This window comes from Perissodus microlepis, chromosome 9 (genome assembly GCF_051167445.1).
Source record: "Perissodus microlepis isolate ML-2025 ecotype Zambia chromosome 9, ASM5116744v1, whole genome shotgun sequence".
Lineage (NCBI taxonomy): Eukaryota > Metazoa > Chordata > Actinopteri > Cichliformes > Cichlidae > Perissodus > Perissodus microlepis.
In genome coordinates this window covers 13,306,386-13,321,950 of record NC_140469.1, presented here as the reverse complement: position 1 = coordinate 13,321,950, position 15,565 = coordinate 13,306,386, and the positions used below count along the sequence as shown (strand labels likewise).

General features: G+C 39.2%; 1 protein-coding gene across 7 annotated transcripts in view; it reads right to left on the bottom strand.

Moving 5' to 3' along the window:
• The window catches only part of relch (RAB11 binding and LisH domain, coiled-coil and HEAT repeat containing), a 38,676-nt gene that overhangs the window by 7,714 nt on the left and 15,397 nt on the right, over positions 1 to 15,565 (bottom strand). For 3 of the 7 annotated variants that reach the window (XM_084939091.1, XM_084939093.1, XM_084939096.1), the window contains 15 exons: positions 15,115 to 15,138; positions 9,352 to 9,464; positions 9,173 to 9,263; positions 8,358 to 8,429; positions 7,339 to 7,479; positions 7,017 to 7,181; positions 6,780 to 6,927; positions 6,415 to 6,571; positions 5,933 to 6,056; positions 5,624 to 5,672; positions 5,036 to 5,115; positions 4,411 to 4,517; positions 4,135 to 4,234; positions 2,644 to 2,726; positions 35 to 98 (listed from right to left, as the gene is read on the bottom strand). In XM_084939091.1, the coding sequence (XP_084795217.1) occupies positions 35 to 98; positions 2,644 to 2,726; positions 4,135 to 4,234; positions 4,411 to 4,517; positions 5,036 to 5,115; positions 5,624 to 5,672; positions 5,933 to 6,056; positions 6,415 to 6,571; positions 6,780 to 6,927; positions 7,017 to 7,181; positions 7,339 to 7,479; positions 8,358 to 8,429; positions 9,173 to 9,263; positions 9,352 to 9,464; positions 15,115 to 15,138 (1,518 nt within the window). Of the gene's footprint in view, positions 1 to 34; positions 99 to 1,881; positions 1,965 to 2,643; positions 2,727 to 4,134; positions 4,235 to 4,410; positions 4,518 to 5,035; positions 5,116 to 5,623; positions 5,673 to 5,932; positions 6,057 to 6,414; positions 6,572 to 6,779; positions 6,928 to 7,016; positions 7,182 to 7,338; positions 7,480 to 8,357; positions 8,430 to 9,172; positions 9,264 to 9,351; positions 9,465 to 15,114; positions 15,139 to 15,565 lie in introns of all 7 variants that reach the window. The other 4 variants (XM_084939094.1, XM_084939097.1, XM_084939092.1 and 1 more) reach the window with 3 other exon arrangements.

Sequence of the window (15,565 nt, the reverse complement as noted above, 5' to 3'; positions counted from 1 at the left end):
AATTTCATCACTGTGTATTTTGACAGTTCCCCACCTCTTTTTGAGTGACAGTCTCCATTATGGTACCAAAGGCAGGAATAGTAGAGATCCTCACTGAGCTACAAACAGCAAGAATGCAAGAAAATGCTTTGACCATAGATAGTCAGTTAATCACTATTTCAGGCATTCTAACTCTCTATTAGCGTGCCATTATGGCAGAATTAGAATGAGTCAAGCATTATCTGGAAAAAGGTTTTTGGATTCATTTCATAATGTGGGAAACACCAGATTATTGGGTTAACCACATTAAAAGAAGTGAGGTGTGTTCAGGGTATGTCATAAGATGAAAGGCACGTAAGGGATTTTTAAACAGTGCAGCTAACGGATTCCAGAATTGACTTAAAAATTTTCATTTGTGGACATTTTTTTTATTACAGTGCCACATCCAGTGTCAAGCAAGCATTTACCCTAAAACCCACAACGAGTCAAAGAATTAGGACTACTGTGGCTAACACATGTTCTAGGTTTTGCATAAATATAGTGATTACAGTGTAATGACACACTGGTAACCACAATGATGACTGAGATGGTTACTGTAGTGCCAGAGCAGGCTCTACATTATGCTCAAGTTATTACATGTCCATAAACAGTGAAATTTACATGTGTCAAGTAAAGTGTCAAGTGCATGACCCATCAGTGCTTTGAGTATTTGAATGACAGACCTGCTATATAGAGAGTTTGTGTTTGGACTGAGCATCTGAAATGGTGATCATCTGAGCAGTAATGATCAATTTAGCCAAGATCTGGGAGCTCATCTGACTTTACAGAGCACCAAAATGCTAAATCTTTGTGAATATTATTTGACCCACATCTATATTTAGAAATCAGTGGACTATAAGATAAGGTACAGTTATATATATTTATATCTACCTGCAAAAATACAAAACAATAATAAGAATATCTGACATTAATCACTTCAATTACTGACTGTGATGAATGGAAGTAAGCAAGGTTAATGGGGAGGGGGGCGTTAGAGTGATGTTAAATAATCATTTCACAGTCAGTAGGACTAGAAAAGCCAGAGGTCATCTGAGAGATCATTGGAGGAAAAAAGAACGTTTCTCATCATTTCTCTTAACATTAATTTTTAATTTATAAACTGCTAATTGTAGATACGGCAAAATACGCAAAGCCAATTTTTTAAGGCTACAAAGAAAAAAGAAAAAGAAAAACATGCATTAAAGGTTAAATCAATTTGTGTTTACAGTACAATTTGGGGACAAGCATATGCACCCAAAAATGTATTTCATTACAGAGAACCATGAGATGAATGGGGCTGCATTCCAGCAGTGATGCCACAAATTTCATTAGTGTTGAGTTTGATAGATCCATGGCAAAAAAATCCCTTTGAATTATTGTCACGACATGGCTCAGAAGACAGGCTGTTGTTTATAGCGTGCTATGTGTTTACCAGCTTATAGCGTGACACAGGGCTGAATCAAATTTGTTTGCTAATTAATCTAAAGATTACCAGAATGAATATGCATAAACATTTTCCTGTTGGACTAGAGAGTGGAGACTTAACTATTTATCCAAGCACAGATGTTGTTAGTCAGTGTGAGTCACTGGGTTGACATCAGTGGTTATTGAATACGGGAGGTAAGAAAGAGAGGCCAGCGAACTCAGGCTCTTACTTCCTCGTTCAATGGATTTTGTTGTGGTTAGAAAAACTGCTGTGTTAGCGAAATAAGACTTAGACTTCTGGCATCATATTGATGCCAGCTCAGCAAGACAGATTCAAGAAATTTCTTCTTCTTTTTATATGAACACGCACCACTGCAAGGATGCAGCCCACAAAAGGACAGTGTTTACAGAGAGATTTTTCTGTGTTGATTGACTCACAATTCAGGCCCACTGCACAGAGTTATAAGGGCTGGAGCTGCCCGGCGATCTACTAATGCTTCACTCATGCCTCGGAGAATCAACTGCAAACCCACCACACAGCAGGATGAGAGAGAGGGAGGGGTGCCATGGGAGGGGACAGAGACAGCAGGAAGGAGGGAAATGTATAAAGAAGAAAGCGAGGTGAAAGAAAGAGGTAAAGGTAGAATATATAAAATGGAAGAGAAAGAAAGAAAAGAAAAAAAAAAAAAAAAAGGATTGCCAACCACTATTTGGAGTCAATCAGAAGGGGCCCTGCTCTCACAGAGTGGGATAGAGAGGAAGAGGAGGAGGTGGGGCAGGTTACACGCAGGCATGCAGGGATTGTGCTGTTGACACATGGGAAATATGCAACCACATTTCTGGCAAAGGACTTATTAGTTGTAGACTGATGAGGCAATGAGAGCTGGCATGAGTTAGTGATGCAGACTGATGATGTGTACATGCATAAAAGGGTTCACCGTGGTTATGCTGAAGAATTACCCCATGGCACAGCCTAAACCTAAACAGGAGCCGCTCTAAACTAATGCACATGAGTGAATTATATTTGAAGAATGAATGAAAATGTATTGGACAAATAGGTTATTTCAATGTTCATACTGTCTTATTTTCTGCTGAATTTGCTCCTGGCAGGTAAAGACTGGTCCAAATGTGATAGTTCTCAGGCAGCAAAGAGAAGGGGGAGAGAGACGCGGCGCAGTTTGCTGTTGTTGTTTCACTTACATTTCAGGGTCAGAAGACAGTGTGATGAGAGCCGGCACCACTCTCTGAGCTACCAGCGTCTCATTCACCCCCTTCACCAGCAGCTGATCGGATTGGACAGAGCCAGCCGTGATGTCACAGAGGTGGGCGGGGCATTTGGGACAAGAGCGAGCAACACCGGCAATAAATAGAGAAAAAAAAAAAAAAAAAAGGGAAAAAAGCAAAATAAAGAAGGAAGGGAAAAGAAAACAAACACAAAAAGATAGGAAGAAAGTGATATACAATGACAAGAACAATAGCTGCAAGGCACGGAACAGCACTGTATGTTTCAAGCAAGTGTGTACACACACACACACTCGTTCACACACGCACGCACACACATGCAATCTCAGGTATGCACACATGGCAAAGCCAACATAGCTAAAATTGCACAAGTATTGTTACAATACAGTGAGCATAAAACAGCGGGCTCTTTCCACACACGCCAGATTATAAAATAGCTGAGAGTAATTTGATCTGGCATCTGTGGTAAAGGGCCACTTTTTGATCCACAGTTTTGGTAATGGTGGACAGCTACACACTATGAAATGGTGACAGTGAGGTGTTCTGGGAAAGAACGAGTCGTTCACAAAACAGGGGGGAATGAATACGGCCTACCACTCCTCCTCCCCCAGTTCAGATCAACAAAGGCCAGGTTCCAATGCTATGCCTAGATTTTCATCCCAGTATTTGACCTAAAGTGTGGACAAACGAGATCTCATGTCTCTTACGGCTTTGGCCAGGACTTTTGCCTTGGGAGGCTGGTTTAATATGGATCCAATCAGCTGAAGAAAACAGAGAAGGTATTGTCTCCCTTTACAAAATAACAGCAGTATTAGGTTTCCACAGGATCTGAAATTCTGAAAACATTTAAAAAAAAAAAAATTCACAAAAAAACATTTCTGATTAAATTATATTTTCCAACAACACTGAAAGGGAACAGGCCTTCAGCTCCTTCAACTATGCCGTACTTTCAGGGTAGTAGCAGATATTTATGTTGTCACTACTGGGATGAGTGTGCAGTCAAAGGTCTGAGGGTCTAGTCATAAGGTTGGAACCAGAGCACTGATAAGCTAAATGCTACAGTCTTTACTCACATTTAAAGGGCAGAACAGCTTAATAACAAATGTTCAACAGCAGCAACAGCAAGCAAAGCTAGCACATGTATAGCAAATATGGAAATGTGAAAATTGAGTCTATATTGTTTATAACTGCACAACTGACCATTTTTAGCTCAGTGAAACTATACATGTATTGATAATCATTATCTACTAACTTAGATTCTTTAACACAATACAACAACAATAACTACACAATAAAAATGTCTACAATACATTAAAAATTATTAGGATTTTATCCATAATTGTGCAGCTTCATTGGTCTATATTTTACTAAAATACGTTTTAGTGCAATGTTTCAACTGTGGTACAGTTTTTTTTTCCAAAAAAACCTTTTGTGCTTGTGTGTTTGTACCTCAAACATCCGTGCTGCCGTACACCGGACAAGAGCAGACGTGTGGACCACCCCATACCACAGAACAGTTAGCAGCAGTTCATGGTACACTGGGTTGGCACTGAAAAAACACAAAACAAACCGATTAAGTAATCATTAACTTTCAAACTGTCAAGTTAAAACAACAAACGAGTAACTGTATAAAAAGAACCTGCCATATTCTTATAAATGGGTGTGCTTGCACGCACGCACGCACGCACACACTAAATATTCATGTGCATGTGTGTTTCAGCTTACCCCAGCTCTACAAAGGAGGCCTTCAGGCTGTCAAGAGGTGCATGGGACAGAGACAGGGTTGTCATAACATCTTCTAGGAAACCCACCAACAGCTTGCGATCCTCCTCCTTTTGAGAGATGACAGCATACTTATGACAATTTCATGTATTTCACTGTAACACGTGTATATAATTTATAAGAGTGCGGTTAATTTTATTCTCTTTTTAGTCTGGCCGCTCTGAACATTGACACTGTGTTAAAAGTTGATGCAAAACACTGCACTTAGACAGACAGCTAACCTCAGGCATTAGGAGTGAATTTTATACATGTATTTGAACTTGCAAATACATGTATTTGAAAATTGTGGCTGCTGGATCCAGTTCCAACTTGCAAATACGTGTATATTTAGATTGCATAGACCAGATTTGTAAAATAAAGTGATTCTGTCACAAATTGTCTAATTAATCAAAAAATAGTCTCCCTGGAAAACTCAAACCAACCAAGATAAAGACTTAGCTATTTTTTTTTAATAAAATGGTAGTATATCATTTATTCCATCATTCAGATTACCTAAATCTTGAAGAAATCTACAAACTATCAAAAAGTCTGATCACGATTGTTAGCTTCTGAGCAGCTGTTAATTTACCTGGTTATAACATGTCAGCACTCCAGTGGCATAAATAGGAACTGTGGCTTTGGTGAGAATACCATTCCCTGCTGAAGCATCTGACAGGAGAACAAAAGCCGATCATAACAATGAACGCAATAAATTCAGTTAATCAAGAAGATTAGAAATGAGCCGAGACACAAACAAATATGACATGACGAGGTTATTTTCAACCCAACGTATCGGCTTCGCATTTGTTAACACGAGTATATGTGTGACACTGTGGCCTCACCATGCATGTTATACTGTTGTGGTTTTATAAAAATGTCAGAAAAGGTCCCGATGACCTCAACACAGCCTGGGTCTCAATACAAAACACATTTCATCAGCGGCCACAATACCAAAACTAAAACACTTGGCAGCCACATAAGACCAAGCACCTCTTTATAATTATATAAACATGTTTGGAATTTATAAAAAAGGAGATGGAAACACCCATAACAGACTCCAAATAGCTTGTTTACATCAACAGTGTCAGCATCTGAACTCCACCTATCAACAGTTTCTTGAGAGAGCTGAGAAAACCTTACACTTGCACATCTGCGTCTAGGCTAAAGCTGCCCTTACCAACGTTCTCTTCAGACAGTCGGAGAATCTCCTGGAACTGTGGTTTAACCTGCAAAAGTCACAATGATAAAATGCCAGCATAATACTTATAAATATTGGCATTTACTGTACACACTAGTTGCACTGTGTATATGACATGACAGAATAGATTTTTTAGTGGCCTCAACTCTAAACACCATTCAGTATTCTAAAAACAAGTGTGCCTGTTCAGGTAAACAAGGTGGGTTGAAATGAGCTAAACTGGAGGAAACTTTAAGAATGCTTATTAAGACTAAACTGTCATGGTTTACTCAGTTATCACAGGTTTACCTTAGTGTTGGTGAAGATCTTGCCAAAGGTGCGGCAGAATCTCCAGAAAAAGCGAGAAAATTCATGAACACAAGTTGATGATGTCACATTTATGCGACCCACAATCTCTATGAGCTGCGGTAGGCTGTTTAAAAAAAACAGAAGAAAGGAAAAAAAAAATAGAAATTAGTAGTCTGAGTCCACTTTGTTAATGACAATGGGCATTCTTTCATACATCTTTTTTTTTTTTTAAGTATGTTAGTAGACATGTGCCGATTACACTTGTGTTGTGAGGAAATCTAGAATGTCTTTAATGTGTTTAACCTCACATTATAAGGTCCCTCTTCCCTCTGAGGATAACAACCACATCCTCATAACATTAGTCATTGCATTTTACCACGATAGCTTAAGGTTATAGTAAGCCTTGGTTTAGGTTATGATGAGTTATTTTAAGTCACTGAAGTGATCATGGGTTTGAGTGTATGTGTGTGTGTGTTTCTTACAGCTGGTTGACCACCCATAGCAGGCTCTCCCATCCAGTGGTTCCTTCATGCTCCAGCTGGTGGTCATAGAGTTGCAGCAGGGCACTCAGCATCTCCCTGCTGCCGATGATGGTTGCCACATCTTGGAGGGGAGAAGCTGGCCGGGGAAATCGAGTCACTGCAAATCCAAAGATAGAGGACCAAGGCAGAAACTGAATAATAAATGTCAAAGGCTTAAACGCCACACTAGCACCAGTAGAATATATATGAATGAACAAAATGTTTGAAAGTTGCATTTTAGTCACACTAAAATACAAACCTCTACTTCTGCTTAGGTTTCTGCATTTCTTTTACAATTGACCTGTGTGTGTTTGTAAACATCCTACCTTCAATTGCAGGTATGTCGCCATGGAGTTTGACTCTGCTGGTGAAGGGTGCATTCTGCAGCACCACAGCGAACAGAGGAGGGATAAGAGACTGAAGGGCTGACAGGAAAACATGTAGCTTGTGTTCATCTAGACCATGTTCTCCTTGCTAGAGAAAGAAGCAGCACATATTATGGAAAGTGAGACAGTGCATATATAAAATTGCACTATGCCAAGACTGAAATGAAAGACACTTACTGCATGTAGTTTCTCTATACGTGCCAGTAGAGAAGGAATGAGTGCAGTGTGCAGGGTGCCCAGCTCTGTGGTCCAGGCAGCAAAGGCAGGGATGAAGACCTGGTGGACCGCATTGACCACCCGCTCTGATGGGTCTCCAAGAGACAGCAGCATCAGCTCAAAACCCTGGAATGAAAACAGACAAACAATAGAGCAACACTCAGTCTCACCCACAAAAGCAGTTGTAAAATCCTGGTGTAATACATACAATACAGAATAGCAGTTGTGGACATCATTAAAACACAAATCACCCTCATACATGTTCATCTACAAAGATACACACCTGGGAATACTTATCTGGGTCATCTATGTAACCCATAATTATACCCAGGCTCTTGACCACAGCCTCCCTGACCATGTCCGCCTTATCCTCAGCAAGCATCTGTTGCAACATGGACAGCACCAGGGAGCTGCGAATCTCCTTCTACAGAGACAAACAGTGACAGCAAAAAAAAGAAAAGAAAAAAAGAGACTGAGAATTCATTCAGATCATATTTTATAATTCTACATTTAGTACATGATGAGTATGGGCTTAAATGGATTATTTCCAAATTGTGGGTGAGCAAAGATATTTATTAACTCTCAAGAAATTTCACTCATTTTTTATACAGTCTATATTTAGAAGAATCCTTTGTAGGCAACGACTGCCTGATGTCTGGAACTGATGAACATCACTAAACAATGGGTTTCCTCTATTGTGATGCTTTGCCAGGTCTTTAAAACAGCTGTTTTCAGTTGTTCTTGTTTGGAAATTGGAAAAAGATTTATGATCGGGTTGACATTAGGCGACTGATTTGACATTTTTTGCTTTCAAGAACTCCCACGTCGCTTTTAAAATTTGTTCTGGATCATTCCTCTTCTTATACTTCTTCTCTTTAAAGCACCATGCATCCAATCAACGTAGCTGCACCTGGCTCAGTCTGAGCACACCGTGAATCCCCGTGCTCTTCAGATTTAATTAGTAAAACCACTTCCACTGGAAGCAGGAAGCTATACCAGGGTGTGGGTTGCATTTGGATTATGAGCCCTTCTGATAGTTTACTTTCCTCGCAACCCCTTCCAAATGAAAATGCCATACCTGGAATTAACTCACAGCCCACTCAATTGATGAAGAAATAATAAGGAGTGTCCAATTACACTTAAGCCCTTGAAAATACGGGATTTTGTCTATAAAGTATAAACATTTCTCAACAGTTATTGCAATAGATTAATGCTTCACAAATGAAAGCTTAGTCTGCACTTTAGGCCCATATTCATCATATACTGTAACTTGAATATGTTGCATACATAATGTGTTCTTACAGGCAGGTAAGGTGCTAAGGCTCCACAGGACTCTGCCACCAACAATCTCCTCTCTGGATATTTGTGGTTAATCTGGAGAAGACAAGTTTAGAGGAATTGAAGTGTTTAAAGAAAGAGCAATAGAAATTGAAAGAAAAGGAGAGGCAGACGGGAGTGCAGCCACCGTGGAATGGAAACAACTCAAGTATCAGCAACATCCTGACCCTGTGGAAACCACTATTTGTCTTTCTGCGCAGATTCTCAGACTCCAAACTGGTGGCAGCGGCCGTTGTCATGGGAGCAGATTTTGTTTATCACACATGTGTTGCATGTGGTGACACAGGTGGCAATGAAGACCAAACCGCTAACCCATTTAACTCAAGGACGCCTATGGAGGTATTGCTAACAGATTCCCAAATCAGAAAGTTCTGACATGTTTGCATTTCTAACCTTTGAGTGTTTTTATGAGAGAAAAAGTGGGAAAACAACAAAAAGCAAAACAAAAATACAGAGAAAACGCAAATCATTAATACGTATACTTCCCATCTTTGAACTGAAATTAAAAAACAAAAACAGAGACGTGTCTTATAAATTCAAGTGCTACAGAAAGGTTCACATCACAATGCCAAGTAAATCTCAGCAAACAGACTGTATGCTAATTAAATCTAAATATTTACACACCTGATCACTTTAGCATTATTCATGAATTTCAAATAAACTTCAGATGTTTAAAAAGAAAACAGAATTAGAGACCATTTATAAATCAGTAATATGATCTCAAAGCTGTGAAATTCAGTAGGAGTATATTTAATAACCCCTCTAGGCATGTACTCTACCTGTTCCCAGCACTGAGGGAGTAGCTCAGCCTCGACACGTGTGGGCCCCACATGCCTCGCAAACGCAACGCAGCCCGTCAAAATCATTTGTCTTTGGAGACAAAAACACACATTTGAGAAAATACTGGATGCAGGCAGAGTTTTTTTAACCACAGGCTGTTGACACAAAGTGTTAGCACCTCTGCTCATCATCCGGTCGCTTGATTAGGTTAAAGAGGATGTGGAGAAGCTGGTCTCTCTCTTTAGGCTCTGGGTGAAGGCAGGCAGTACATAAGATGAGTGGAATCAACTCCTGAATTAAAGAAGACACAGAGACAGAAAAGGCTAGGATCAGTTTAGATTACTCTGCAAATAAATTTTTTAAAAAGTGTGTGGTTATGGTTACAACACACAGGGGTGGAAAGGATGGTTTGTAGCACTCAAGCAGGCCCGTAATTCTATGGAGTAGCAGGAACAGCAACCGGGAAGAGGGGTCTTATTATGAAGACAGAAAATGGGAAAGTCACAAGGAGAAAAATACACAGGGGGTCACTCTTAAAAACCAACAGCAGTTTTTCAACACTCCTGCAAACATGCTTACGGTAAATCCCTTGCTGGTTTCATATCTACTCTTCTTTGGACTTTGAGTCACAGAAAGTTATGGCCACATACTGTAGAAGCTTAATAGTGCATGCACATGGCGGCATATAGACAGATAAACACAAACCTAATGCACTAGTTCTCCTCCTATAAATGATTCCTACTTCAGAGTTCAGACAAAGTTCATGGGCCTTCCAGCCAGAGGGGAGAGCACTCAGCTGCCCTTGATACAGGGCCTCCATGGCCAAACTGTGGTCAGCCCTGCATTCCCGCCACACACACCAAAATTAGAGAGTGCACACAAAGTTAAAAATATATTTTTTTTCAAAGTCTGTTTTTTTTCCAGGAAGATATGATGTTTTCCTGCCAAGTACTGGAAGAACAAGCTAAACCCCAACGCTGGATGGACAAAAGGACCTAACAGAGAAACTTGGGTAAAGATAGGCTGTGATGAGTCACTCGTTCAATGCTGGACCAACCCTCTGAAGTCACTGCCATGTTGGCTATATTTTAGAAAAGCAAAAATATAACATTTGACTATCAAAAGGGTCATTTTAAGTGGTTACATGACTAGTCCAATATAGTTGAAGTCAATTTCAGCATTAGGAAAAAAAAAAAAAAAAAACTGCTTAAAATGACAAATTAAGCAAATTCAGCCAACTTTAACAGTCACATTGAATAATCTTCTCCTGCAGTCTATTACAAGGCTACACATTTTCACAGGACACATTTTGGAGAGTCAACAGCACTGGGCTGATAAAGCAAATAGAGGAATTCATAAACAGCACACATCTAAAAAGCCAGAAACCACGCTGACCCTGTTCTATTTCAGTTTGGACTCCTATGTTTCTGATGTGAAATCTCCTTCATAACTGACCAGTCCTGTGTAAACACTGTGGGCAGGTAGAGTGGACAGAATGACGCCAGGGACCAGGGACCAGGGGCCAGATTCAGGGCAACTACTCCTTTTAATTTAAGGGCCAATGTAGAAGAGCCTGTATTCAGTAAAGGAAAGCAACAACTCCCTTCCATGTGACCATTCCTTTCAGTCTTTTCGGTTATTTTAACTATGAGGCTATGGAAAGACCAATGTCTGCTTTACCACTCACATGATGGCTTACAACTTTCATCCAGGCTGGAACATCTCAGCAGCTCTCAATGACAGACTGCCTTATGTAGTTTCTTGACCCAGATACTCATTATTGGGTATACCTGTAATGCATCTTATCTCCAACAAAAAGACCAGTAATGAACATATCTCTCTTAATACTACACACCAACTCATCCATAGTTTCCAGAAGATGCACACTCATTTAAACCACTAACAGGTGACGTGAACACGCGAACAACACTGCACTTCTTTTTCCAGGCATTTCCTGATGGCAGCAGGATAAAGTTGTGTGCCAAACTGCATAAACTGCTCAGGAATGTCTCCGGGACTACAAGGCCAAATCAAAGCATCGACCCAGCCTCTAAACCTCACAGAAGTTGTTTGAAGAACAGCGTGTTGAAATAATTCCAATCCAAAAAGGCCCCACCTAATTCACAGAAACTGAAGACCCAGTGCCAACGTGTTGGTGCCAGGCACCACAGGATACCCTTACTGCACAAACTACACATATTATACACACGGTTTAAATGTTAAGGCTTTCTCAATACTTTAAGATGACTGGACTTTTTAGTTTTGTTTTTTCTCGCTTTGTGGTTAGGTTTAGGCATCAGAAGAATTTAAAGTAACTTATTACTCTTTCCACTAGTTTTTAAAGTTGTCAGCATCTACAAACTGGATTATCTGATCACTTGGTATAGATGGCTTTTTAAAATGCACTGACCTTTTCTTTGGCACCTTAACGTGGTATGCATGCACACCACAATGTGAAGTCTAATCATTTTAGTAGCTCCCCGAACAATCACCAAACACCAACATCAGGCCAAAATAAAAAAAATTCCAGAACTTTGGTTGATACACAACTACTGAAAATTACATCAGCCAAAAGTGGACTTCATTACACGCCAAAGTTTAGGCATAATGTCTTAGGTATGAAATATTCCAACACAGAATTACTGACACAGGCCTGTTTTGAATTCAAACACCTGCATTTAATAGTAACCAGAAATTGTCTGTCAAAGTAACAGTTCCAGTAAAACTATCAACCTTCTGTGTCATGTCTAGGTCCGTTAAAGATTACAGATAATCTACCCACTAAAAACAGGAAGTCTATAATTGCAGTTTTTAGATACCGTCTTTGCCTTAATGATGCCTGGAAAGTCTATATAAAAATAGTACTGTAGCAAATTACTACAAAATAATGTTTTTGACAAAAACAAAAAAAAAAAGTGTTGCAATGCAATCCTTTAAATTTAAGAAAAACACAGGGTTTAATGATTTACAGCATCTGCTAATACAGCCAGGTGGCAGGCAGTGTTTCAGTGTGTCATACTATCGTTTTAAGTCAAACACCTTTTGTTCTTAAGAGGGTTTCACATTCAAACAAGTAAAGGCGTGTCTCCAGGGTCGTGGTGGTTAGAAGGGTCAAGCCTGCAATACGGAAGCACGGGCAGCTTTATCTGTGCGGGTGTGAGTATGTGTGTACACACACACACACACACACACACACACACACACACACAGTCATGGTCTGTGAATCTAACGGATACTGTACAAAGTCCAACTATTCAAGAAGTCTTAATGCGCTGCTGCATTTACATTTTTTTTTTCCTGCCAGCCTTTTCTCCCTTCAGTTTGTTTATCTTGATTTTTAAAAGAGATTAAGTTCTCCATAACTGCCTGGGGGTTGATTAAAACCTCATAACCATGGTGATATGCAAAGCAGCCCGACCAAAGACTACTCCAACTAGATTTACCTCTTTCAGTATATCCATTTGGTTTCCGATCAAGTTTCAGTTCCTTGTATAAAATTTCATGCGCTGCACTTATGTTACGCATGGACACACATGGACAAAAAGTGCACACAAGCAGATTCTATAGAACACCTGTGCAGGTGTCAGCTTTTAAAGAGTAATTTCTTTTAATGCAACATTTTTTGTTTTATTGTTTTTTCAAATCTCCTTTCCTACTCTTCTCAGTAAAAAAAACAAAAAACAAAACAAAACAAAAAAACACTTTTGTTTGTGGAAACAAAAGCACTTAAAACCAAAAACAGTTGCAGGAAGAAAGCTGGCTGCATTTCGTTAAGTCACCTAATCATCAAGATCTGGGATTTTAAAACCTTTTTTCTCCGGGTTTTCAGATTTAAAAATAGAGCATAACCCCATTTATCAAACAGTTGCTAAAGTGATAATTATCAAAACAGTTTCAAAATCTTTGGCATTTAGACACTTAAAGAGATTAGACTGATTGGGCCCATGTCTAATGAGCTTAATAAATCAAAGGTGAGTCAAGATCCAGTGAATTGAAGAGACATATCGTACAGCATGACATATTAAGACTAAGGGCCTGATTTACTAAACGGGGCAAATCAGTGTGAGGTTGCAACTGCAAGAATGTGCTGTAAGGAGCTGAAACAGCAGCTGATCTACTAACAACACGCTGATGTACAAACAGATGTAGGCGGCTCATTTCTATAAGAGACCAACCCAATTTAATGGAAAAACAAAAACAAAAAACAAGCAAACAAACAAACAAACAAACAAACAAACAAACAAACAAACAAACAAACAAGCAGATCAGATAAGCGAGTGATCATTCTGCTACTTTCTGCTAAATGAAAAAAAAAAGAGAAATTACAGTATGAACACAGGATTTAGGTACTTTCTCTTCAGAAACAGTATGGTAATTCAGACTCAGGCAGCTGAAGGGGAATTCAACTCATACTGATTGAGACTTTGTGGGGTCTAAGAGGTTCAGGCAGCAATTCTCAGGATAAATAACACTATTATTTATCCCTATTTATCCAGAGAAGGGCTTCTTTAATCAAGACTGCTATATAAACATAACATTTATGGGTCCTGCAGGACATATAGAACACTAAACGTTATATAAGATCAGACGTTGAGAGATTTGCATGTTACTGAAGTTACTCCAGCTGTGTGTAAATGGAGTCATTGTTCTTTTGCACAAAGACAGACATTAATTTAGTACACTGCAGATGTGTCTTAGTCACATAAATGTAATTTTGACAGCGAGACATTTTAATATGATATGTAACAGACTCGGTACTGGACACATTTAAAATCAAACAAAACCATAAAAGAAACCAAATTAAAGTGGAGTGAAAAGGTATTTGCCCCCTTATTAATTTCTTATATTTTTGCATATTTGTCACACAAATAACAAAGCTGCATTTTGTATTTACTTGGGTTATCTTTGATTAATATTGAAATTTGTTTGATGATCAAACCAGCCACACATCTGAAAGCATGTTGATTTGCTCTCCTGATATTTAGACTGTAGTATTGATATTTTAACCTTTGCCTTTTTTCCCCCACATTTGCGTGTAACTGATGCAAATATGTAAAAAAAATGAGGAATCAGGTAGGGCGGCAAATACTTTTTCACAGCAGTGTTTGTAATGTTACATTGCTCTGTGTGATGTGCACACTGCTGAGAAAAAGACGAGCAGGTGCTCTTAGTTTTTTCATGAAAAAATCTCTGTTTAGAAACATGAATAAAAATGAAACGGTGCAAATCATTTAAGGTCTGCTCTATATAGGGCGAGGACACCGTGAACAGCTATAACTCATAGCTATGGCACTGTGCTCAGCTCTAAACCGTTCACCTGTGTTAATTACACACTCATTCTGACAAAAACCTCCCCCTGGCATTTCAAATAAAGAACACTCCTAATGAGAATGACAGCCATATTAGCTAAACAACGGCCACACCTTACAGTTACAAAATTGCCGTTATACCTCTTAACGAATAGATAGCAACCCCCAAGGAGTGTGTTTTGCTCTGGCATGTTCTGTTAATAAATTTGGCCCCAAAACTGCAACGCAACTTACTTTTTGGGTACACACTATTTTTCATTGTCACCGTTACAGGATTGCAGACTGTATTTGCAAAAAATAATAAATATGGAAAATCAGAGCTTATACTGTTTTCACACATGGATTTCAAACAACTTCAAGAGCGTTATGCCAGGATATTTTCCCACTGTTGTCTGTTCTCACAGGAAATAATTCCACTTCACCTGTGCTTAAGTGAAGCTATTGTCCGATCCAACTGAGTTCGACATTTGTTATCTCATGCATTTCTCTCAGGTAAGAAAAAGTTCAGGGCTGCAGCGCATGTGTGAAAATGTATTTAGTGACAGCGGTTTTGCAGCAGAAGGAATTGGCATTAGTTACACTTTTCTGATCTACATGTGAGAATCATGCAAATGAGTGCGTGAAAGACTCACCTGGCAAAGATGCGCAACCATTCTCTAGAAGAGAGGCATGCATGAGAGTGAGAGAATGAGTGAGACGAAAAGAGAAGAAAAAAACCGTGAAGGCAAAGGGACAGCAAATATGAGAGGAAAAAATGCAGAGGAAAAATGATGAGGACTTCTGAAAAACAAATGCCATGACAAAAGAAGGTGACCCTAAAAAAATCAATAGATAAGACACAAGTCAGCAGGATCTGGCAGGTAAAAATGTCTCCAACTCTATATTCGTATCTCTTGGGGAACGACAAAAAGGCAACACAAGGACAAAGGTGCTTTTGTGCATCATCAAGTTTGAGACATTGATTTAATTATCTCAAAAAACAGCAATCACACAAATCCCACTATTGCCAAGAAAACAGCCTTTGCACAATGTGTAACACTACAGTTCATATTCATATTGTGAGAACAGCTTAGGCACAAAAGA